This window comes from Lagopus muta, chromosome 14, assembly GCF_023343835.1.
Source record: "Lagopus muta isolate bLagMut1 chromosome 14, bLagMut1 primary, whole genome shotgun sequence".
Lineage (NCBI taxonomy): Eukaryota > Metazoa > Chordata > Aves > Galliformes > Phasianidae > Lagopus > Lagopus muta.
In genome coordinates, this window is record NC_064446.1 from 3,933,725 (window position 1) to 3,960,381 (window position 26,657).

A 26,657-nucleotide genomic window follows, 5' to 3' on the forward strand; every position below is an offset into this window, starting at 1 on the left:
TCCTCATAGGGGAGATGCTCCAGGCCCTTCACCATCTTCGTGGCCCTCCGCTGGACTCTACCCAAGAGATCCTTGTCTTTTTTGTACTGGGGAGCCCAGAACTGGACGCAGTACTCCAGATGAGGTTTTACCAGGGCAGAGTAGAGGGGGAGGATCACCTCACTCGACCTGCTGGCCACGCTCTTTTTAATGCACCCCAGGATGCCACTGGCCTTTTTGGCCACAAGGGCACACTGCTGGCTCATGGCCAACCTGTTGTCCACCAGGACACCCAGGTCCCTCTCCGCAGAGCTCCCCTCCAGCAGCTCATCCCCCAACCTGTACTGGTGCATGCAATTATTCCTCCATAGATGCAAGACTCTACACTTGCTTTTGTTAAACCTCATCCAGTTTTTTTCTGCCCAGCTCTCCAGCCTATCCAGGTCTTGCTGAATGGCAACACAGCCTTCAGGCGTGTCAGCCAAATATAGTAGCCATCATTTATCACTCATTTAGGTACGACTGGATGTTTTGAAAGAAGTAGCTGCTTTCCCTACTAATTAATTAGAATGTATTTAAATCTTAAAATGGAGGTTTATTAAGGTTGTTACGCGTCCAGCAGCATGGCAAGGTATTACTGATGCTTTAAGCAACATCCAGTCTATAGTAATCTCACTGGTTTTAATTTGAAGATGAAATTTTAGTGTATTAAAGCTGTGAAAATATGAAGGCGTACTAAAGATGTACTTCACTGTTCACATAGATGTGTTTCCTTAAACAGTGCATCTCACTCCACCAATGTGACAAGAGTAAAGCCATTATTTATTAAGCACACAATTTATTATTTATTAAGCACACAAAGTATTTTCTGGTGCAAGAAGGGACAAATTCTTAATGAACATCTAGTATAACCATATGTTGAGTGTTCCAATGGTGGTGGTAGCAAATGATCTGATATTTTTTACAATACTTCACACAAGAAATGTTATGCGTTAACAAGAAAGCATGAGAACAGTGTGGGTTTTTTTTTCTTCAGGATAAGAATTATGGATTATCACTTAAGTGTATGTTGCATAGACTTTCAGATAATTGTTTTGACTTAATGAGATTATAAAAATAGTTTAAGGCCAAGACATATGCAAGATAAGAAATGTTTCCCATCTCTCAGCTCCTTTTAATAACAAAACCTAAGACAATGCAAACACAGTTTCTATTTAAACATATTTCATGATTTTGAATGAGCTGTTTTAGGGGATGAAGTCTGTTACCTTAGTGGCTTAATAACTGGCTTCAAAAGGAAAGTCAAAATATTCTGACAAGTTTGTCCTTTCTGCAGCAAATGTGTGTACCCTGTTCTTCCTGACAATGTATATTTTCTGTCTACTTCATGGGGATGTTCCTGGAATGCTTCCCAGTCTTGTCTTTCTGATACGCCTGTGGGCTGTCAGTAACAATTGTTTGAGATTTCATGTATGTTGTTAAGTCTCATCTGAATTGCAAGTCTTGTTTTGATTGTGCCAAATATTCATTTATAACTAGGAAAAAAAATCACATCTGAAATTAGAGAAAAGGAGGGAAAAACTGTTAAGTCAGGTATAGTGTATGAAGTATAGTAGTGACAGAATTGATTTTTTTGTAGCTAGCTATTGGCCATGTCCTGGAATATAACTGTGATTTAGCAGTTTCAATTTCTGGTAGCCAAACTCAGTACAAAAAAAGTCCTGTATATCAGCACAACTGAGAGCAGCAGGACTTCTGCAGCTCAATCTAGTACCTTTGATCTAAGTCAACACCAGCACTGATGTTCTTCCTAACACTGGCTATTTAAATGGCCATAATATTGTCTCACAAAAAGGTGACAAGTTGCCATAAAGTGAACACAAGAAGTTATTTCTGGGAAAAGTGCACAAACTCAAACATTATTGAACTAAAAGAGCCCCTCATGGGTTTGTCAAAGATGCAGGTTTTTCTTCTACTTGCATAATATTAACTCAAGTTTTACAAACTTGAAAACTAGATAGTGGGGTAACAAAAAAAAAAAAAAAAAAAAAGACTCAACCCTTGACCTCTCCTTTGGTAAGAAGTTTTTTTTTTCCCTGATAAAAGCAAGACACTTTTTTCAGGTGACAATGAATATTCAGGACAAGGGGAAATGGTTTTAAGTTGAGGGAGGGAAGATGTAGGTTGGATGTCGGGGAAGTTCTTTACTGCAGGGGAGAGTGGTGAGGTGCTGGAACAGCTGCCCAGAGAGGTTGTGGATGCCCCCTTCATGGAGGTGGGAGTGTTCAAGGCCAGGTTGGACGGGGCTCTGGGCATCCTGGTCTGGTATTAAATGGGGAGGTTGGTGGCCCTGCATGTGGCAGGGGGTAGGAGATTCATCATCCTTGAGGTCCCTTCTGACCCTGGCCATTCTGTGATTCAGGGCATTTTACACATTAATGATGGCACTGTGTAGAAAAATTCCTGGTGGTTTAGCAAGTAGCTTCTGGTGGAATACTTGGCTACGGTGCAACTATAACTTCAGATTTGTGCTTCAACTTGAACCTCATGTACTGTGCTTGAGAGTGAGCTGATGCTGCTGTTTTAAAGGCTTTCTAAAATTCAACAATCTGATTGAATTCATGAGCAAAGACAGGGAGAGGAGCACATAGTCCAACTTTGTCAAGTTGGTAAGTTTAAACTTTGTAAAGTGGCTGAGCAGGAGGCCTGACCCAAAACAAAGGTGAAACTTTCAAGTGCAGTTAAATGCTGTCTTACAGTGAATCTTGTAAGACAGATGTTCTCAGAACATGAATGAATTTGCTAGTTTCTTGTGCTCATTTATTATATTTGGAGAAAAGTTGTAACTGTACTCATTTCACCTACCACAGTGAATTCAACATGTCACCATAGGAGTTTTCTGGTATTAGCTGGAAGCAAACATATCATGGGTCTGTACTGTATGTTTTAATATAAAACATTTTGCAGTGCAAAGATGGGAAAAATTCTTTGAATCCTTTCTTAGTGGAACAGATTTTTATTATTATTGGTTACTACCATTGTTTTGTCTTTCTTAGCATGGAAATGTGGCCTCACTAGGTTTGTTGATATCATCTTGTGTCTGACACTTGTCATAATATTTTCTGTAGGCTTCTATTGAACTCAGTTCTATTAAGTTACTACGTGCTTGTGTGTGTAGCTTTCTTGCTCTTGTTCTCAGGTAGGGAACCATATCTCTTCTCAGCAGAAAAGACTGTCCTTTTTCTGTGGTTATGCTCTTCCTTGTAAAAATCAACTATTCAAGCAATTTGATTATTTCCTTATGGGAATGTTTTGGAGGTTACATTGTTCCTGTTTGTGAAAATTAAAAAAGTGATCTTTAACCCTCCATTCTCCTCTCTACTTGTAACTGTTTCTTTTATGGAACTGAAGTATTCTTGTCCTCATACCTCTTTGCCATTTTCCACTTATTCTTAAAGTTTTCTGCTAGTTAGTTATCTTGCACATAGGGCACTGTATATGCACAAAGTTTCAAGATTAAACGTGTGTATCTTAATACTTAATATAAAATTATGTACATAAAAGAAAACAGCACTCTGCTATGAAAACAAGCAAAAATGAAGTATTTCCACTAGCATAGAAAAATCTGTGCTGCATCAAACCTGTTTAAAAGTCTTACAGTTGCTACAGCTTCAACTTCAGTAACTTTTAGTGAACGTTTCCACTTTTCTTGTCCTCTGATACAATGCTAACTAATGGATCAATGAGATTTAACGGTAAGTGAGTTTGTATACAATACAGAAGTCAACTACAAAGGAACAATTTTTGAATTTCTGGACAAACATTATAAATAATTGAGAGAAAATATAGTATTTTCTTTTTCCTGTATGTAACTTAAGATATTATTGTCATGACATTAATTTTGGAAACTGTTGGCTGACTTTAAGATTACTGAAAAATCTGTAGTGAGTTTCATATTTTTATTCCTGTTGAGAAATGGACCACACAATCATTACAGAAAATGAGTTCATTGTAGATCATTAATTACTTTGTGTTTTGTTTTTCAGCAGCACAAAACAAGGCACAGAAGTTACCTTCAGATACCAAAGTTATAGCTTTTCTTTAATCAGATTAAATTCACTGTTTCTCATTTCTTGGAAGTTAACATCTCGAGATGATTGTCAGGAAGCTGTTTCAGAGCAGCAATCTCTATTGATGTTAAAAATTCCTTGTGGTCCTTTCTTCTTGTGAGTTATTGTTCTCAATATCTTCTCAATCTAATTTGCAGCTGGCAAAACCTGAAAATAAGTCTGATATTAAGACATTTACGCCTGCTCTGGAGGTCAGATGAAAAAATTACCTGTACTATTATGAATATCTTAGAGAAAACTGATTTTCAAATATGCAAAAATGGCTTTTGAGTAGCAAAGCTGCCTGCTTCCTGTCAGCAGGGGAAGCTTTTTGAAATGTTTTAGCAAAAACAGTTGCTTGAGGGAATAGAGAGGCTTCAGTGGCCCTGAGAAGTCTCTTACTCTTGTTTTTGTTTCTTTAGTTTAAATACAGTAATAATTTGTTCTGTGTTGACAGATTAGTTGTCTTACAAGGAAAGCATAAAGTGAAGCATAAGGTGGGTTTTTCTATTCATAATACCTCTCTTTGGAGTAGTACTCAGTGTGCTTTACAGAAGTCTTTTTTTTATTTTGCTATTTAGTTCAATCTTCAATAACTTTTTTTTTTTTTTTTTAAATCAGTACTATTGCAAATTATAGAATGAAACAAGGGATGGATGGAAACTAAGTTTTTAGTCAGGCGCTAATAAATGTCAGCTAAGGGGAGCTACGCATGAACCCATGACTACCTGAGTTGAATCTTTTACTAGGTGATGGCTTTAAATGCACAGCTTATAAAGCAGACAATAGCTGTGATAGCACTGGTTCATCTACTGCATGATGTTGATCAGGAGAATAAGTATTTTTAAAATTCCCTTCTAAAATAGCATCACTGCAAGCCTCTCCTAGTGCTGGTGGCGATAGAGGTAAACATACAGGGAAGGAAACCTTGCTGTGAAACTGACCCAAGTGCTGCCTCAAAAGACACATACCAATAAAGACAGTATATTGCTGTCATTGTTTGGATATGGAAAATTTGGCACCACGAAGTTGTGATGGTATTAAAATACAATATTGAATGTTAAGCTCTGCAGATTATGATCTTAACCAATCACAAATTTACTTGTGACTAAAAGCATGCTTAAGAGAAGGTCTTTGCCACAATACCAAAACCAGATTCTATAGCAGTTTGAATGTGTCCAGTCTATTGTGTATAATTTTAAAATTACTATGTATTTTGCACATATTTGAGGAGTGATGTTGTTAGCTGAAAAGTGGAAGTGTAATATGCTAAAGATAAGTGAAGATGAGTTTTAATAATGGAAGTTAGTAATGTAACATTGAAAAGTAATAGCCAGATCTCTTAGCCATTTGTAGTTGGACACTAATGATTTAATTTTTAAAGAATAGGCTCAAGGTGTAAATGACCTAATAAGGCTTCACTCCTGATTATAGTAAAGAAATATTCTAGCAAACCATGTCACTTCTGGAAACAAACAATCAACAACAACAAAATACTGTTCTGCGTCTTAGCCTTTTACCCTGCGTGTTTGTTCTGCTGAACTGTGGTGGGCTGTATGGGAACTGTTGAGTCACAGCCTGACCCACTGATGGAGCACCTGGGGAAAGAACACAGTCAGCCTGGGAGCACAGGTGAAGGCAATTCAGCTGTGTGACCAGAAGGGCTGCAGCCTGGCTACACCTCTCTTAGACCTCATTTAAGGGCTGACTGCCACTGGGGAAGGTCCTCTGGTTGGAGATCCTTCCTTGTGGAGTTTTCACTGTGTGCCTACATTTTCTGAGAAGGGTGAGTGCTTTTCCTTTGTAACACCATTTCATTTGCACTAGTCCCTTTGCTATTGCACTCCTGTATTGTACTACCACCATGTTGAACTTTCTGATTGTAACATGGGGGAAAAAATCAAATCCAAAAAGCTGGGTCAAAAAGAATGCCTGAAACAAACTGTTACATTTTCTCTCAGAGGGTGGTCAGGCACTGCAATGGCTGCCCAGGGAGGTATTGGAGTCGCCATCCCTGGTAGTGTTCAAGAGGCGCCTGGATGAGGAGCTACGAGAGATGGTTTAGTAGCTTGTGGCACTGATAGGAATGGGAGGGTGGTTGGACTGGATGGTCTTGCAGGTCGTTTCCAACCTTGTGATTCTGTGATTTACATGAAATTGCAAAGTAAAGAGTTTGGACTTCCAAATGGAACTTAAAGGCCATTGTCTGGCATCTGGCTAAATGTGTCTCTTTGGCTGTTATATTTTCTAATATGCTACTGTAATTAGCTTGTCAGAAAATTTCACAGTGGCCCAATAAAATTGTATTTGATCGCCTGGGCAGTTAATGTGCATGTTTGCAGAATATGAATTCTGTCCTAATTCCTGAAACCGCTTCTTAATGGCACAAGAAAGCGGTTATATCAACTAAATGATGAAGGAATGAGGGTAAGTAGGAATCTGGGCTTCTTATGGCACTTACTTTCTTTCTCAATAGATCCTATAATCTAGTAACAGGACAGTTTATTGCTTCCTTTTCATAGTCTTACACTTCTCCTTTTTCTACCCAGTTGAGACACTAGCTTGCTATCTTTTTCCTGAAATCTTAAATTGATTTAATGATGATTTAGCCACTTGTTGTCTTGATCATAGTTCCTTGTTCAACATCCTTCTAATAGTTAAATATAAATAAAAAATGGACCAGCTTGTATTTTGTACTCACCACCTGGTGCAGAACACTGGCAAAGCTGTTATGGCACAAATAAGCCTAACCCTGAAGCTGCTTAGCATCCTTCTAAAGCGAACTTTTGGCATAGATGTTGATCTCATTTGACTTTCAGTCCCTTTTCTTACTATCAATGTATTGCAGATATGGAAGAGCGCTGTTATAAATACTTATCTGGATGACCATACAAGTATGTGTCCAGTATTCAAACTACAGAAGATTCAAAATTGTTTTCTTTCCTTTTAAATATTATACCCACTAAAGGCATCAAAAAGAAAAAAAAAAAAAGTCAATCCTGCCCATAGCAGAGGGGTTGGAACTAGATGATCTTTAAGGTCACTTCCAACCTAATCCATTCTATGATTCTAATGTCAAGATGCCAGGAAGTTATATTATGAAAAATACTTCATATTTATAAAACACTTCAGAATGCTTCTAGTAGTTGATAAGTAATGCAGATTTCATCTTAGGTTGAAAGTAGTACTCAAAACGTTCTTTGTAAAGCTCACACTGCTGTATAACCTTGTGTGTATTGTAAATCTTTATGAACTAATAAGTGGAGACTGGAAGGTTGAGTTGCCAAGGTCAGAACCCATAAGTAACACAGAAACAAAACTCAGATTTTCTTGTTCCTACTTTAAGCACCACTTATTTCCTCACTGTAGTTAAAAGAATTTTGTAATGTTAGTTGTTGACATGATGGGGATTTAGCTGCCTAAGCTTTACATTTAATGTTTTTAAGCTTTGGAGATGTTAGTGAAAACTTGTGTCATCAGAGGTGAGTAAACTACTATACTTTGTGTAGATGAAGACATGACCTCTGATGCCAGCCATGCTAAATTATATTTGATTTCTTGAACTACATCTTTAAAGAAAAAAGTCTAAGAAATGACTTGTTTCAAAACAAGTTCTGTTTTGATTCATTGAGCTATGTGAACTACACTTGAGATAATGAAACATTTTGCATTGTGGAAACAAGATTGCTTATTCTACATGCAAGCATTAACAATGTGCAAACAAAATACTGAATCTAAAGATTATTAATAACAGCTTTGAATGCTTTCTGTCTGCTGCAAAGTCTTTCAGATTAGCTTACTCACACAAGAAATCAAAATACTTCCATTTTGAAAGCACCTCATTTCAGGTAATAGGTGAATATTGTCTCATCCTTCTGATTTTGGGTTCCACACTTGGAACTAGTCAAAACTTTAAAGACTTTAAATTGTTTTTAGCTTATGAAGGTGATGGTCTTTTCCTACATAATAGTTTTGTCTCAAAATATCCCAGAATCATAAAATGTCTAACTTTGAGAGGGACCTAAAAGACCATCTAGTTCTGTGGGGTAGGGTAAGGTGACCATCCATTAGATGAGGCTGTCCAGGGCCCCATCCAACCTGCTAATGAACACCTTCAGTAATGTGGCATTCATAAATTTTGTGCAGCCTGTTCCAGTACCTCAGCACTCTCTAAGCAAATAGTTTCCACCTAACATCTAAGGTCAATCTGCCCTCTTTGAGTTTAAAGCCATTCCTTTTGGCCATGTAAAAAGCTGGTCTCCATCACGTTTATAAGCTCCCCTCAAGTACTGGAAGGCTGCAGTGAGGTCTCTGTGGAGTTGTTATGTGCAGTTGTTAGATTGTGTGCAAAGGAAGTATTCAATCGTGAGCTTATTGCTCTGAAAACGTTTGCATTTCATACACTCCAAAGACTGTGCTTGAAGCCTGTGTTTGGATTCCTTTATTTGCCCAGGCACTTTCTCCCTTACTTTCCAAATACTTCCTGGGGGTGTTGGAATGGATTTGAATTTTCTTAACAGGAATTTATTTTTCTAACAGGAGACTTTTTTTTTTCAGATTTCTGTGCAAGCAGTCTTGAAATGTAAGCAATTGTTTTGTTTTTTTAATATAGCAAGATTGTATTGTTGTGAATAGTGCTCTTTGTGCTTATTTGTCCAATGACCTGAGTCCTGAAATGTAACATTTTAAATCCTGTTCCACTGCTCAAACTACTGTGTGTTGTTGCATGTATGTAGAGGCTTTTAGTTCTCCTATCTGCTTAACTGTAAAGAGAGAAAGTATTCTTATACCAGAATCTTGCAAAGCCTCCTGTATGAAAACAGTTTTTCTAGACTGTGTTAATAATTGAAACTCAAGTGTAGCTACGTACCCAAATAATTATCCCTCAAATAAAAGAAAACTAAGCTTCTTCTAAATACAGAATCTCTTAAAATTGCTTGGTGACAGATTCTGGCTGCAGCAAAACAAAAGGTAACTAAGAAAATATTTTAAAATTGTTTTATAATCCACTGAAGGCCATGGGCTATACGTTTTGGCACTTTAGTCCGTCCTGGTAACCAGTGCTGATTCCTGCTGTGCTTTGCTTTATCATGGAATCGCCAAGTTTGGAAAAGACCTCCAAGATCATCCAGTCCAGCTGTCCTTTCCCACTAAACCACGTCCCTCAGTACAACTTCCAAATGCTGTGACTCAACCATCTCTCTGGGTAGCCCATTCCAGTGCCTAACTGCTCTTTCGGAGAAGAAATTTTTCCTAATGTCTAACCTGATCCTCCCCATTGCAACTTGAGGACATTCCCTCTAGTCCTATCACCAGTTACCTCGGAGTAGAGGCTGACCCCCACCTTGTCGCAATCTTCTTTCAGAGAGTTGCAGAGATACAAAGTTTTCCCCTGATTCTCCTCCAGACCAAAAGGTCCCAACTCCCTCAGCCGCTCCTCATAAGACTTGTGCTCCAGCTCCCTCACCAGCTTCGTTGCCCTTCTCAGGGCCTTCATGTCTTTCTTGTAGTGAGCAGCCCAAACCTGAAGGCAGCACACGAGGTGCGGCCTCCCCAGGGCTGAGTACACAGAGATGCTCACTTCTCCGCTCCTGCTGGCTGCACTATTTCTGACACATTGAAAGTAATGCTCTGAAGGCTGGAATGATGCTGTGCTGTTCTGTCCTGATCTTTTCAAATATGCCACAACTTATTTAAATGATTCAGATTTTCCGGCTAGTTCAGTACTCTTACACCAGCATGCGGTGCCTCAGAAACTGAATGAAATATGTTGAAGATTGCTGTTATGTGCAAGCTGCATTCACATTGATTACAGGGCTTAATTAAGCTAATTAAGAACAAAATGCCCCTCGTTAAGTATCTTTTATGCACAGGAAGTATATAACAGTAGTTTATTTTGCATTTTTCTTTCCTTTTCTCTAATATTTATTTAAACAGCAAAAAACAAACAAACTATAAAGAGATGTATATGGGTTTAAACTACATAACACAAGAATAAACCAAAAGTTGATGGAATATACACCACAATAGCAGAGGGAATATAATGTGGGGGACTTCTATGTTGTTTCTGTTGTATGAGAAAAATCTAATACAGCAGAGCCTAATTTAATTTTCAGAACTCTTAGTGGAACTATTTTTGTTTTCTTCATAAGCTATAATTTAAAATTCTTGAACACATTTAAAATGGTGCAGAGGCATGAGCCATACTTGAAGTTAGCCAGTTATCTTTCTGCTGCTTTCCAGTTTGACTTAACTAGCAGAGCAGAGGCAGGTAGATTAGGAACAAGTATAAAACCAAGTCATCTGCCATTAGAATTGAGAGAACAAGCTAATTCTAAATTTCAAGAATAACTGAAATGCCATCTCTGAACCTTATCAAGATTGAAAATGTATGGTTTATTAACATTCATTCATTGTTTTCAGCATTGTTGTTATCAATGAGATTGCCCAATGTTAGTGGTATAAATTGTTTGAATTCTTTGCTGCTCCAAGTTGCTGCTCCTTGTGCACACTGTGCAGAGAATTATAGTATTCCATGTGAAATAGCAACATAAGCTTTCTTGCATGGACTGATCTTCCTCATTTCCCATGTAGCAGAATAGGAATGAATTTGTGAGTAAAGGTGTGCAGATTGGTAATCTTCGGGTTTTTATTCTGTTTGAGGGGAATGTAAGGCTAACTTCAGTTGCTGGACTACTTAATCTATCTGCTGTTTCATACCAAGCAGTAGACTATGTGTCAGACCTCAGGATTGCTTTTGTTTTGTAGCTGGACTCTATTAAAAGCAGGTAGTACGTTTTCAAGCATGATCTTCAAACATGATATTTAAAACCTTAAGGCACTCGTAGAAATATACTCTGCTTATCCCAGCCTGTTCTCAACAAAGAAAATATTGCTTTTTATCTGTTTGTATAAAAGCTAACGTCTGGAACTTAGTGCTTATTTTTTCCTGTGAAATGGGCACTGAATTGGGCATCAACTGGTGTGGTGAACAGCCGCAACCTGGACAGTATCACCTTGCTATTGATTTTAGCCCTAGCTTTGACATCTTATGCACATGCATTTTAAAAATCACAGGTTCAAAAAGTATTTAACCTTTAGAAATGAGCTATGTGCTGTAGATGATGAAGCCTTCAGCTTAAGATTTGTGCAGGAGACATTCACAAGGCTGCAGCGTCTGTTCAGGACCCTGAGAGAGCTCAACAGCCACAAGAGGGCATCGTGACACAATTTAGGCTCTGTTTGTTTAGGGAAGCAGCGCTGAAGTCTATGTTTGCCTTTAAAATAGGTGTCTCGTAGCTTGTGCCCTGGCTATGGAGAGCAAAACTGAGTACTTTTGATGTTATTTTCCCAAGGGGGGGAAAAAAAAACAAAACAAAAAACTCCAAAGTATTGCCATCAGTCATGTTAAACCTATGTTCTATTTCTAGTTTCTAGTAAAAATCAAGTTCAAATTCCTTACCATTGACAGGGTTGTCAAGTGTTGGCTTTATGTCCTTTTTAGGCAATGTACTGAGATACTTTATATAACTTGGTATATGTCATTGCTTCCCAAATGATTGCATCAGTGACTTTAAATTAGGTGGAATTTGAACTTAGTATCTTTTAAAATGCACATATCAGCTTGATCCCTTGGCAAAGTATTCTTCTCAGTGGCAGATGTGTTGAAGAGCTCCTCTTCAAGCTGTTCAGGGAGCCTTGTCAGTTAAATGATAAGATTTGGGTGTCCATTCTTCTGAAGTAATTCCCTCTCCCCTTTTCTGCTTTACTGCTGGTGGTGGTAGAGACTTTTGTCTGTTGTGCAAGCAGTCCTGCAGCATGGGGTTTTGTGATGGCCTTTTGTTACCTGAACCAGAGGACTGTCTGCTTGGATTTCTTTAACCAGTCTTATTTTTGTGCTGTAAACTTTCAGATTTCAGGATTTCAGCCAGCAGAACAGGCCCTGCTACAGTTCTGCCAGGCTTCTAGATGCACTATTGTGCATGGAATAAACAGCGTTTGGAGACATCATATTTACCACATATGTGAGAGCCACAAGCGCAAAGCAAATGCAGTGAATGCCGTGTTTCTCAGACATGTCACACTTTCTATATGGTGTGCATCTGCACGTATGCCCAGGACATGACAAGAAATATGGTGACATTTTGTAGCATGTCTTGAAATTAACTCTAAAACACTTTCAGTGCTTGTATTTAGTGAAGAGTATTGAAATGTCAAAATTGCCTAGAGAAGTGATTTTCCTCTTTCTTCTCCTTCTCTGAGTAGCTGCCACAATCATCTGGTTTTGTTCACCGTGCCTTTCCACTGTTCCCAGGACTCAGTGCTCTTCCTCTAGCCCATAAATGGTATTAAAGGCAGTTCTGCAAGGAGTGGAGGGGTAGTCATGGAGTCCCAGTTACGGATGGCAGGTTGAAGGGAAGCAGCTGAGGTGACAGCTCCACTTGAATGTGAATGTAATCTGAACAGCTGTTCAGTGAACGTTCTTCCATCTTAGAAGAAGAAAACCACTTTTTTTTTTTTCTTGCTTAGTTTTTTTTTCCTGTTTATTTTCATGTGTTGAGTAGTCAATTTCCTAACTGGTGTAAGGATGTTCTAGATATGATGAAGCTACTCCTTTCCTAAGAGAAAGGACTATATTTCATATTGCAGAAGCAGCAGGCAAGATTTAAATTCCTGCTGGGTAGGCAGCACACCTTTGATAACCTTTATGAGGCGTTTTGCATGTATGAAAACGTTGATCATTTCAAATGCTTGGGAAAAAGTATGTATGAAAACTGTCCATCTTTAGATAGCTTCATAAAAATAACTTAAATATCTTAGTATAAATACAAAACAGGGCCAAACAGGAGTGTTGCATTGTAGATCCATATTCAGTAGATACTCCAATGTCTGTATTGTTTTGTGCCTTTTTGTGTAACACATGCCATACACTGTGCCAGTCATATACTAAGAGATGAAGTGACTGGTTTGCCAGCTTGCAGCAGTTGCCAAGATCAGGAAGGCATAGTAGATATGCGAAAAGAAAACAGCAGAGCCAACACTCTGCTTCTCTGTGGTGTGACTTGATAATATGTGACTGTCTCCTCTAAGTGCTGTTTTAACTGGAATGTAAACATGCCTCAGTTTTTATAACAATGAAATATATTTGAAGATTAGGCTTGGCTTTCAGTTCAGCTCGCTTTCTGCCATTTGGTGCACCTTTCTATTCAGGGTGATTTTCTTGTGAGAGAGAAACAGTGAAGCATGGAATATGCTGATTGCTGTGGATGATAGTGAGAAGACATTCCAGGGAGTTTTTCAGCATTTCTTAGAACTGGTCCTGCAGAGCTGAATATTAGAGTAACTTAAAAATAAGTATTGCATTGGACAGTTGTGCTTCCATTGTCTACAGTTGTATTAATAATTAGTATCCAACAACCCCCACGTGTCCATCCTGAGGCGAGGGATGTATAATTCTCCATGAGCCCATAGCTAGAAAGAGATTTGCAAGTTAAACAGAGCAGGAAATCTTTCTTTGGAATGATGTTGCCTGGCTGCCAAGGCAAGTTAGGTTCCAATGAAAGTATTTTCGCTGCTTGAACGAACTAAGGATGTGTACCTTCAGTCTGTGTGGAGGAGACACTGGAGCTTTCGGAGTACTTTGTCTTGCTAAGCAGTGTAATTTCTGTCATCTGGCCGAACCAGCTGTTCTGTGTTCAAGAGCTGATCTCTTGAACTAACGCTTGATGGAGGGCGCTTGCCTCAGAATAGATAGCGATGAGTGTCAGTGACATGCCTGGAGCTGGCTGTGCTTTTGCCCTCTCAAGAGGGTAAAGGGGAGGGGTGTGGTTCAAGATCCTGCAGTTGTTGCTGCCCGTGTTGCTGTATAGTGAGGCGGGAGTGGGGTTCGCTAGGCTTTGCTCTTCAATTGGTCTGTTAGGGAGGGAGGTTAAAGTCATCTTTGTTGCCTCTACTCCATGAAAGCCAAGGTTTATTTGGGAATTCAGATGAAGTTACGTACACCTTCCCAATCCCTTTCCTCTTGTAGATTTGAGAGAGGTGGAGAGAACAGCATTTTCTAATCTTTTCTGAAGTAGCATAAAGCAGCCACTTAAAGGGGTGACAGCTGAGTCTCTGTACATTTTCAATCCTTGTGTGACTTGTCACTGAGCCTTCTCTTGTTGAATACTGCTATACAAGGACTGCTTAAATGAGTTCTGAGTCTAGTCGTGTAAGCAGTTCAGGTGTAAGTCTTGATCAAAATGGGTTCTGTGGGGGGAAAAAAAAGACCAAATAATTCAGTAAAAAAATGAGAAAAACACTTTGTTTCTTGTTTTGCTTTGTCAAAGACCAGAAAAGGAGAGGTGAAAGTGATCTGTGATCTTACACACGCTGTTGGCAAATTGGTCTTTCCTGGGAAATTCTCTATAGTGTCCAATGTGTCCTTGTTAGGGCAGTAGACAAGTAGCTGCCCTGCTGGCTGTGGAGGTGGCGTTTCATTTAAGGGTAAAACTGGCTATCGAGGTGACAGGAACACCTCACATGGTTGTAAGTGTCAGAAATCCCAGTGGGGCAGACATAGCCAGAAACCAACAAATAGTTGCACATGTTGGAATCCATGCCTGATGATGAGTGTCTTAGTGTTTGGGGTTGGTTGGTTTTTTTTTTTTTTTTTTTCCTGGAAGCTTTTCCATTTAAAATTTTGTGTTTGTAGAAAAAAACATTTTGAGCACCAAGTGGGAAACGCAAACCCACGGTAACGTAGCATTGCCCAGTCTTTGTTGGAGGTGTCTGTGGCAGTTTCAGGGCAGTGCTCACCAGGCTCCTTGTTGGACAGGTGGAAGGAAAACTTTTCCGTTCACAGAGGACTAGAATCTAGAGTCCATGCTTGTGGACCAAGACCCTGTGATGTAGACACAGAGCAGATTTTCTGTGTGCATCAGCTCAGTGAGCAATGTGTTGTGCATCACTGTGCTTCTGCATGGTCTTCAGGTGTGCCAAGTAGGGGACTGAGTATTCTGAAACATATTTCATGTCATGTGTATACCAGCTTTGTTCTTCATCTTAATTATCTTTTGACTTGGCTTAAACTTAAAAAGATGCTCTACTTGCATCTCCCTCAGGCCTCTCCGTTTTCCAAGTCATTTCTAACTATTTAAAGATTTGCAAGGCGCCCTGTGTTTCGCTCGTTCTTTTAATAAGCTTCAGTAGAACGTTCGGAGCTCCAAACACCGTCGGACCGGCACACGACCGTCATGCGGACGCATTCCGCTTCCCCCGTTTTACAGCACGTTTCCCCGCCGCCCGCCCTCTCGGTGAATTCGTAGCCCGCGGCGCACGGGCGCTCCCAGGAGGGGCAGCTCGGGGTGAGCGGGGCCGGGCCGGTTCCCACCGCCAGAGGGTACTCGGGGAGTGCGCACGGCCCGAACAAAAGGCGCCCGGTTCCCCCCCGGAGGGAAACTCGAGACCGAGACCTCTTCGGTGGGATCCGGGCCGTCCGTGCCGCGTCCCGCGCGTCGCCCTCCGAAATCCGAACCGGGCGGGGGGCTCCGGGAGCCGCGTCCCGGGGCGCGGATGGGGCCGGGGGTCCCCGAGTTCCTTCGCCGCCGCGCGGAGCGGCCCCAAACTTTCGCCCTCCCTCCGCTCCAAAAGTTCGGCGTTTGGGTGACGTCAGACGCCGCGCGGCCAATGGGCGCGGCGGCTGATATTTTGGGAGGGGGGAGGGGTGGCACCGTGCCGCGGGCGCTCGCCCGGCTGCCATGCCCAGTGAATGGAGAGCGGCGGGCGGGCGCGGCAGCGCCGCGGGTGGGAGCGCCGCCGCCACTCGTCCATCCCTCGCCGCCTCCCGGTCCCGGCTCGGCCGGCCGTCAGCGCGCGGGTGCCGGCCCACGGCGGCAGCGGCCGAACGGCGGCGGGCAGCGCCTGAGGAGCTCGCGGAGCTTTGAGTTGCCGCCCGGCGCCTCCGCGGGTCACCTGCCCGGCCCAGGTGGGGCGATGCGGAGCGGAGGAGGCTGCTTGGGAGATTGCCGCCGCTTCTGATGGATGTTTTGTGTGTATTTATCTTCGCTCCCGGTTTCTCTTTCATCTGAAGACGCATCTGGCTCGAGCTCTGTTAAACTATCTGCCTTCTGGTACCGCTCGTAGATAACAGAAGGAAACCTGAGCCCGAAAGGCAATCCCCCACCTTCTTCCACCTAACGTAACCCTTTCAGGCGCCTTTGAAGGTTTGCTGCTGCTCCGGCGATGATGGCAGTGGTGGGTTCCCTTGGGCTGTACTAAGAGCCTTTTTTTTTTTTTCTTTTTCTTTTTTTTTTTTTTCCCCTTCGTAGAGGCATTTCATCTTGAAGGGCTGGCTGCTCACACACACTTTTATACCCGCTGGAGTGATCAAGAAATCATGTCTGGTGGAAGAAGTGCGTTTCTGTGCCTTGGAATGATCTTGAGCTTTTGGAGCTCCATGAGTTGGATGCCTGTTGGAGGATGCCCTCATAAATGTACGTGCATTGCTTCCAACGTGGATTGTCATGGACTAGGACTCAAAACTGTACCGAGGGATATTCCCAGGAATGCTGAGAGACTGTAAGTAGTAAACGTTAAGGGCTCCTCAAGTACTTATAGAAACATCTGGCATGAATTTCTCAACACCTGCCTATCGGTGTGGAGTACATAGTAACAGCAGCTTAAGTAATGAAACACGAATTAATGTTTTCAGGAGGGAAGGGGAGGAGCTTTTCAGAAGTTACAGGTTATCTTGCTGCTGCTTTCACTTTAAAAAAATAAAATAAAATAAATAAAAATTATTTTTGAAGCTTCATGGTGTTTTCCAGACCATACTAGCAGATGGGGGTCTTGTTGATTTGGTTTTGCACTGACTTGTTTCTAACTTGCTTAGAACTCTATATGGAATGTTCCCACGAAATAATCATTGTCAATGAGAACACCAATTTAAAATGCAATTGGAAACCTGGGTATTTTCACCTGGTGGCTGGCAGCAGTTTCCCCTTGCTTAGTTTTCCCAGTGTGGTGACTTCATCACCATGGAAAAATCAACTACTGACATAAACTAATGCAAATGGATAAGAAGTCACATGAAAGTAGTCTCTAATTTCTGTCTTAAATTGCCTAAGTTGGTGTTAAGGGGAGGGAAGCTTGTTACTTAGTTTTTAATCTGCTACAGGGTTTATGGTAGTGTAATACTGTGAGATGCTTCCACTCAGTTACAGGAGAATGTTATGAGTATGTGTGGAGTATATCTTCTGTGTTATAACTTCTTATGAGTTTTTTTGGTTGACTGTGTTACGTAGCAAGTTCCGAAGGGGAAAGTTGAAAGCTAACTTCAGACCTCTGATACAGTTTTGACACTGAGTTGGTGCAGAGGGCAGCATCTCTTGATGCTGCACATGGCTTGCTGCAGAGAATACCCAATGCTAGATGTCCAGAAGATGTCCAGAATGGAATGTTAAACAGAGCTTCAGCACGGCTCTGTGCTGGGCTCCACTGATGTCTCTAGGAGAAGTGCAGTTAGTTGTGCCTTATGTGGATTAACTGACAACTTGAAGCATTTAAACTCATTGGCAGAAACTGCAGATTCAATGGGTTGACTTCCTGTTTTATTTCCTTTTGGATCCTACAGTTGGGGGAAACTTCAAACTCTCAAGCAGTTTTTCCCTAAGAAAGCTAAATGAGGTTACTAAGGAAACCAAGCTTTCATGTGTAGAGGCCTTTTAAAAGCTAAGTTCTGTCCCAGAATGAAATTTTATAACATCCTTGAATGTTTCTAAATTTGTTTTATAGTGCTGGGAGACCTTTTACTAGGCTATTCCACCATCTTTAATGTTCTGTAGCTCTATCAGCCTTCTTTTTAACCCCAGCTGCTTGAACAATAGTTTTCAGATGTCTGTTACTGAAATCTTTCCATCTGTGCATGAAACTATGTACGTTCTAAAACTGGCAATCTGAGCACCAATAAACAAACAGAACTCTCAAGCCAACTGAGAATCACCCCTCCCAACCTGGTAGGATAGCGAGCCAGCAAGGGTAGGTGTAGCTGTGTGATTACACAACTGTTGGTATCCTTCATCTGTGAGATGTGCTCAGTTTAAGAGTTGGGGGCTGGAATAAAATGTTCGGATTTCAGGTTGAAGTGATTCACGAATGCACGGTTAGCTCGCCACCTGAGAAGCATTTGAAGAGCGGTGTAGTGATTTATTATTGCCTAGGTTTTAGGGAGGCTGAGTTCACTTTGTTACTAGGTTTCCTTTTTGAGAATGTACTTAATAGAGATGTTGGTTTCCTTTGCCTCTTGTAAGAAGCCAGGCTGAAAGAGTAAGTTGCTTGATCTTGGTATGTTAAGCTTCAAAAAGAATGCAAGTGCATGTAATCGCTGCGTTCTTAGTTCTGATCATTTTTGGTGTAGCTTACAGATTCAAGTTTTAGATTAATGGCTGCATGATGAGCAGTGGTAGCTATTTCACAATATTCAGTTTGAATCTTTAACCTCAGAGATGCTCTACTGGTGAATAGGCTCTATAGCTGTGTTACAGCTTTTTGGTTTGTTTTGAAAACAGTGTATTATTGGAGCATTCAATGACTAAAATATGGTGGAAATAACACAGAGGAATCCATGATGATGCACTCTATAGTTTTATGTACTACTTCACTATGAGCATTTCGCTGTTTTTTTTTATGCTGTTCACTGTCATCTTCATTGCAGCAGTTGTTTAAAGCCTGTGTAACTTCTCTTAAGTCTAGATTGCAAGTCACTGAACTAACCTGAATTTTCTAATTGGATCAGTGAAGGAAAAGACCTTATTCCCTTCCTCTTAGGTGAAACGTTAGTCAACCGCTGGATGTATCAAAGATCCTCCTTTTCTTCACAGCCCATGGCGTTCTGTACCCATGATGTAACACTGGGTTGATGTTTAGTCTTTAACTGGTTTGTTCGACTTGTAATCAGTTTTTGTCATTTTGAGGTAAATAGAGACAGGTACTTTTTATCTTGGAAAAATGTTTATGTGCCCAGTGTGCGGTCGTCAAAAAGCTTTGCTGTGTTATTTTCCCAGCAGATTTTTGTAGTCAGCATATGAAAATGTCATCTTCTTTCTGCACTCTTTTGAGCTAAAAAAAAAATCTACATATTGCTGTAAGTTGGAAACTTTTGGCCTTAATAATTAATGAGAGATCTAACAGGGTCACTTACATTATTTTGCTACTAAGCTTGTAGAGAGTTACATTTCTATGAATGTTTTGGCCACAGGAGCCAAGTTAAATATTATGTAAATTTGCATCAATATGAAGCCCAAGGAAACTGCAAATGTAACCCTAAGAAAAGATGATAAAAATCTTTAGGCGGAAACATCTCTTGTTGACAAGTTCTGTTAAATAAACTAGTAAATATCTTCTGATATTACAAGAAACAAACATCAACAGAGCTTTTATTAGTCATTTTTCATAGTAAACATGGCTTATGCTTTTTCTAGCATTTTGTTTTTAGTGCCTTGAGGTACAGTTCTTGTGAAGAGTTGTACCTGAGATTTCTGTCTTCAGGGGAATTCACAAATTAACCAATAATCACAGAAATGGCATATGAGTAGCCTAAAATTTTCCTTATGCAGTTTCATCTTTAATGGTAGCTTTACAATTATAGCAAGTCGTGTTAGGTTTGCGCTGCGTTTTACCTTGTTATTATGTTCTATGGTAGTCTTCTAATTGTCTGGTGTAGATGGAAGTTTTTGCTAAGTTGGTTCTCATGAAGAGCTAAAAAGAGAGGAAAATGTTTGTGTGCTACTGGTTCAGAAATATTTTGTCTGGAGGTGGTGAAACAAATACTTTACATTACAAACCCCATTTACATTTGTGCTAGAGAAGGAATCCCCAGGATACCCCACTACTCATGAAAGAAGAGATTTTCATGAAATTAGGTCCAAGATGTGCATGTCTAATTGCTACAGTAACATACCTGACTCTGGGGCTTGTTAGTAGTTACTGATCCATTTGTCAAGTAACAACATCCTACCAACAGGATTGGAGTTAACTTTTAGGGGTGGGCACAGGGATTGTTTTATCCAAGCTGTTCAACTGATAAGGTGTTTTCTGCAAATAGCTGAGGCAGAAGTTAAGAGTTTTAAAATTAGGGATACTCAAGATTTTTATGGATATATTTATATATTTTATCTTTCCAAACTGTTCCTTACGGCTCCTGCTTCAACAGAATTCTCCCGTCAGTTTGCTTAGCAACACTTCAGTTCTTTCGTGATTCTGTATTTATGTGATTTTCTTCAGTAGAAGTGTTTTCTGTATGTGTAAAATATTATACTTGTCATTTTTTGTAACAGTAATGCTGATAGTCAAGCTTAGTTTGAAATGGTGTAAATGTAGTGAGCAGATCAAAGCTACCTTCAGCTCTGAAAGGAGCAAGTGACACGCAGAAACTACTGTCTTATGGGTCAGTATGTACTCTGTGCTTGAGTATGAAAGTTATGCCTTGGCATTTTTTCCTTTGATTAATGTCTTGCTCTCTCCCTGTTAGCAGCACGTTGTGTCTGTCTGTGTGTCAAAATTCAGGAATTTAGCCATGTTGATTTGTTGCTCAATTTATACTTGGTGGCTTATAATCTGATTTAATATATAGCTTTTGCATCAGTTTTTTATCTTGTTTTGTCTTCTAATATGGAGGATTCTTTACCTTTCTAAATTGCTAAAGCTTGCAGGACTAATCAGTTCTGTGCTTTGCTTGAGTAGCTAAATTGAGCATGTCCACATTTAGGTGCAATTTAGAAGCTTAGTCATCTGCTTGCTATAGAGTTTTCATGTGGTCTGGGGTTTGTTATACAAATATATTATTATGGTGTTTTTGGCCTAGGTACATGTAGCTGCTGAAGTTGCATTGGTTTATAATGTCTACAGCTTCCTCCATTTTTGTCTCTGAATTAGATCTTAGCTACTGTCTTGAATGCTGTCATATTATTGCAGAACACAATGTTTAACACGTGCAAATCATATTGACTCTTACATTCACATTGGGCTTTTTTAGGATTCTTTCCACTAAGGATTACCACTTGTTTCTGTAGTGTTTGTCTCCGAAACTCTGCATGAGTCCTTTCTTTCTCTCTAGATAATGTAGCAATAAATGGACATATATGACTTTGGCTTTGAAGAGGCAAAAGGTACTGATCAAAGGTTCTGATCCTGGGGAAACTTGACTGAGTTGTTGAATTTGATTTGGCTAATTTCCCTTTAATAACTTAACACTGTGTTTGACTGAATGCGTCCAGCTATACTGGATCAGAGTCTTGCACTATTGAATTTGTAATGTTGTCTTGAAGTGATGAAAGCAGGAAGGAGGATTCTGGCAGGTACATAGGCAAATAATGAAATGAAGGCCATCATCATGTTGTCTGTAGGTTGTACAAATTGGGTTAAGATTGAAGAGGATCAGATTACTTACTTGAGTATTTTTCTAATAAATGAAGCTGCTCGCTTTCTTAAGCTCTTACTTTTGTTGTGAAGTATTGATTCACACAAAGCAATTAAATGAATGGAGAATTTCTCCTTAAATGAATAGTTGTCTTATTTTTAGGTAGTCCTAAAGTACAGAGAATGTATGCTGCTTTTTTCTGGAATTTATGTATTTGGCAGTAAAGTGTGTGCCTGAGTCAGTGTAGCTCACATATCTATACGGATAATTATACTGAAAATAAAAAATCTGAATACTCTTATTTTTAGTTATCTGTATAAAAATCCCTGTGCTGTCCACTGTTTGTCACTTGTAAGTTGATTGCTGTGAAGCTGTTTGACCTTCACAGCTATGGAGAATGGAAGCTATTGCTTAAATATTGCGTTTCTGCTGACTTATGCTTTATCCACGAGGGATGAATAGAAAACAGTTTTGCTCTGAGTTTGTGTGTGCATCCTTTCTTATTCACAGCTGTGTTCCTGTTTGTAGTTCTCATCTGGTGCCTGCTGAAGTTGTGTCATTTTCAAGGTGTTTTCCTGAGGACTGAACTTGAATCGAGCTTTCTTTGCCATCTGACTGAGGACTGTAGTGATCATTCAAGTCATATTTGCAAACTAAACAATTCCATTTGTGTATTCATTTTTTAAATCTGAAAAACAAATTTCCTCCTCAATAAATTCTCATTTTCTTTATCCATTTGTTGTTTCCTTGTTTACTTCCTTCCCTGAATTTGAACTGACAACATATAACTAAATCTTTGAAGTGACTTAACTAAATCCAGTTTGGAATGAACATCAACTGCAAGTTGTGCAGCCTCCTGTCTTCAGAAGTGCCTGCAGTCTCATAAGGTGTTACACTATAATGAATTTGTATGTATAACAAATTAAATGGCTGATTCCTCTTTACTGAGCTTGGAACTCCAGAAGTTCTGAGGAGGTAAACACAACTTTGTCACCTAATACTACAACTACTGAATGATCTCACCTGTTTTGTTAATCTTCGGCAGAGACTGGAAAGTTCTCCCTAAGTAACCTGGTACCTCTTAGTCCTTTTTCCTTTGCTCTCTTCAATTACAGATGTGGGTCAGGTAGAGAATTTTGGTAGCACACTGTTGAATGCCTTTCAGTAGCTGGGGAAAAAGTCTGCCTGTGTGAGAGACTGCTTCTCCAGCACTAGCAGGACATGTATTAACTTTAAGTGGAGTCAGCTTCCTGGTTTTGTCATGAAGATGACAGCTGCAGGAGCCAACACGTACATCCTCTGTCTTCTTGTTGAATGACTCCCTAACGGGGAGCTCTCTGTTCCTTCTTCATCTTAATTTCCAGCCCTGCAAGACAAAGCAATGTTTTGTTATCATCAAGTTGAGACAAAGCAAGTTTCCAGCTTCATGAGGAAAGGATGTGAAGATAACTGAGGGGAAGAACTAATGTTAACTTCAAATGGTAAAACTATTTGAAGAAAAATGGTAGAATGACTAGAAGTAATATGTAACAATTCCTCTGGTGATTATATCCATGTATTCACATTAAAGGGACGTGTAGATGAGTAAGCAGAATGTTCAGAAAATGTTATCATGGTAGAGGTAAATTCTGTGCACCATCCTCTGATGAATTCTTTGAGATAAATTTGTAGCACAGGGCTTGTCTCCTTTTTGCTCCTTGGCTGACAGGAAGCTTCTATTCACTGTTGTTGATTCAGCTACATTATTATAGTTTAATGTGGATTTAGGCTTAGAGGCTGTTGTTGTCATTCCCATCCCTTTTAGGTTCAATAACAGGTTTTGCTTGCCAAAGTCTGGTTGTATAAATTTGACTTCTTTTGGTTTATTTTTTTAAGTAATTCTTAAGAAAGAGATGGGTTCTGGTAATATTCTGGATGGGTTCTTGTAATATTCTGATTGCAACATAGCCCAAGGAGATTTGTTTTGATTTTTTTCAAGTCTTTTCTCCAGAGTTCCATTTATTTAATCTTCAAATCTCCTTTCAGTGTTGTTCAGTCAGATGTGTTGTTTCAGATGTTGAATGGCTCACAGGAATGGGAAGAACTTTTCCACTGAAAAATGGCCTTGTAAGCAATTGATGTTCTTTTGTAGTGGTACTGAATACATGGGTTGCTCCAAAAGTAATGCCATGGAAACAACATTGTACACAAAAAGCATAATAACACTATTTGATAGAGCAAATTCTCAGCTACAAAACGCTATTTTTAAACATGGTCACCACATTAGCTATGCATTTTCACCAGTGATGAACAAGAGCTTGCATGCGCTGCTCATACAAATCTGCACCAATGGAGGTGCCCCACTGTTTCATGATTGCTATGATGCTGTGGTCTTTAGACTGGTATGGGGCTTGGCATTATCATATTCTAAGAGAAAAATTGTCATCTTCTCTGGCCTGACTTGAGCTTTCAGCTTAGCTTTGTGATGTAGCAGTCAGATTCAATAGTTGTTCAGATTCCAGGAAATCCAACAGGATCCCCTTTTGTATCCCAGAAGTTAGTTCACATCGCTTTGACTGCCGAGAGCTGTGTCTGAACTGTTCTTTTATGGGGGATTCATGCTTCACCAGCCCACAGACAGCCATTTTAACTTTGGCTTTTATTTGTGACACCATCACATCACTGGTGATGATGGGATCCTGGAAGCAGTCACCTTCAACCCCATATGGGTCTAATAGGACATGACTAGCTTGCAAATGGTGCTTATTCCATTTGTGTGTGAACACCTGGCACAAACGTTGTGATACTCCAGTGTTGCCACTATTGTTTCCAAGGCATTGAAGCTGATGTTGCACAGTTCCCTGGTTGTAATCCTATTCATGTGAGTGAGCTGGCAAAGACACTGTTAGTGGTGTGGCAGCTGTGCGTGGCCATCTGAGATGTCTTGCACATCATTGTTGCCACTGATGTAACGCTCCATCACCACACCTCACTGTGCTCATATCCACTGTTTGATCTCCATAAATGTTCAACAAATATCAATGAATGTCAGTGGGTACCATTTTTTCCACAGGGAGAAATTCAATCCCATGCCTTTGCTTAATAAGCACTTCCATATCAGATGCCATTTTGTCAGACTGTTCCTCTGCTGCCATCTGTTGCACAGCAACAAAATGTAATGGAATATTGGTGGGAAGGTTCAACCTCTACTGCTGTCCCACCAATGTTCATCTCTGATGTAATGGGCCAACAAGATAAAATAGGAGGCACAGCCCTCATACACAAGAGGTCTACTCTCTGCCTTTATATTTAAGGTGAACAGGTTTGTGGTCTTGCACTCACTAAGTAAGTTATGCAGGCCATATCTTCAGAGAAGCTGTAGGAGAGATATGATTTAAGGGGTTGCTTCTTACCTCTCTGCCAGTTGCTTTCAGTGTGGTTTTTATTTTTTTTCCCTTAACTGAATCTGGTTTGTAAGTTGTCTCTGTCAGAATAAATGTCTTGTATTTCAGTTTTATACCATCTGTTTGGTGCTGCAGTGTGTGTTTTTAATTCTGTGATTGATAGATTTCTGGAGCTTTTAATTAGAATTTTACCTTTCTGTCTAGGAGTTGCTGCTTTTTCTGAGACCTTAATCTAATTTTGTCCCTCACAGGGGGAAATCTTAACTGATGGTTATACTGATCATTATATTATTCCCTTCCTTCTCACTGACGAAGGGAGCATTCTTAATGAAGATCTCTTATGCTAAGATGAAGAAAAACCTTGCTGTTTTAAAGCTGCTGTTGTCTTGATTTTTTTCCATCACGTGTTTTAATTAGGTTTCTGTATTTCTTGATCTGAAATTTCAGAATTGATTTCAGAATTCATCTTGCTTCCAAACTCATATTTACTTCGGTTTTTGTGAAAATCTGTGATTCTTCTGCAGAAGTAATTCTTACGTTAGTGAGGCTTTTTTGGAGAATCCTCTTTGCCTCTTGCATAGGGGTCAGTAGGATTACCTTCCTGTTGAACTGTGTGGTGAATAATCAACATAGTCTATATAGTGTCAGGTTACTAATGAAGTTCCTGAAACACCTATTAAATCTATTTAAAGACCAAGGAATGCAGACAATTCAAGTAGATAGCATTCTTATAGTTGATACCTCATTGGCTGCAACTTCTATCTCTGTTCAATCTGAGGTGCAAGGCTGCTAGCAGTGATGCTATCTTTAGGAGTTTAATTGGAGAGACTAAACCTCCTCTGTTGTGTGGGGTTACTGTAGTCACTTTATGCTATGCCTGCAAATAGAGGCAATCAGCCCAAATGAACAAGACAAATCAAATGTCTGTAACTTTTTAGGATGTTTTCTCCATGTACACAATTGTTATTGCCTATACAAATGGAAGATCAGATCTATTTCAGACAGGGCTCCATAGTATTACAGGGTGATGGTGCTGGTTATTTTGGCTGTTGAAGAACTCTGATTTTAGATGTATTTTTTATCTTCTGTTTTGGTGCTCTTGCTTTGGAGGAAAGGTCCTCCTTTAGAAATGAAAAGTGGTTTTGAAAAATTTTAAATTCCCTACAATTTTCATGACGTCAGGCAAAACTTTAATTCAAGTTAGTCTGCTGTTGAGTCAAGGGCAGTGCCTGCTGTACTCACCTTACTGACCTTTACCACTTTGTGTTCTTTTCTCCATCTCTTTGCTCTTTTTTTTTTTTTTTTTTTTTTTTTTTTTCTTCCTTTAAAAGCCCTTTTTGGGGCTTCTTTGTAGAATGCTTAACGTAAGAGATCTTGAATGGTTATAAGGGTCCTTGTGATGAGAATAGAAGTGGTATTAAATTTCATATTACTGAATATGAGGTGCTCATATCCCAAATTACAGCACTATAAAAGATGTTTTTTTAATGTCTAGCTCTGAATTGTTTTTCCAAGAGATGAATTAAAGTTGTCTGCTTGACTTTCAGCGAGAAAGAGAGAAAGAGTATTTTTTCCTGTGAATGAACATTCTCATGAAATGTTTCAGTAGATAGGCACTTTACTAGTATGGAAATTTTATCCTAAAAGCAGAGACATTAGTGCATTCTTGTGCATACTAGTAATTAAGTAACTATTTCTTAATTCCCATTCTTTCACTTGGTCTTATTCCTTTGTTTCTGTGGCTGATAAAGAATGTGATAGTGAGATTGTATAAAGTAAATGTATTAGATT

The 26,657-nt window shown here is 39.8% G+C and overlaps 1 protein-coding gene across 7 annotated transcripts in view; it reads left to right on the plus strand.

Moving 5' to 3' along the window:
• Positions 1-26,657, plus strand: part of SLIT3 (slit guidance ligand 3) — a 513,774-nt gene that overhangs the window by 22,709 nt on the left and 464,408 nt on the right. The window contains exons 1-2 of one of the 7 annotated variants that reach the window (XM_048960348.1): positions 5,852-5,874; positions 16,397-16,646. In XM_048960348.1, coding sequence (XP_048816305.1) covers positions 16,465-16,646 — 182 coding nt within the window. In that variant the 5' untranslated portion in view covers positions 5,852-5,874; positions 16,397-16,464. Of the gene's footprint in view, positions 1-5,821; positions 5,875-15,864; positions 16,292-16,396; positions 16,647-26,657 lie in introns of those variants that run through there. The other 6 variants (XM_048960343.1, XM_048960344.1, XM_048960345.1 and 3 more) reach the window with 6 other exon arrangements.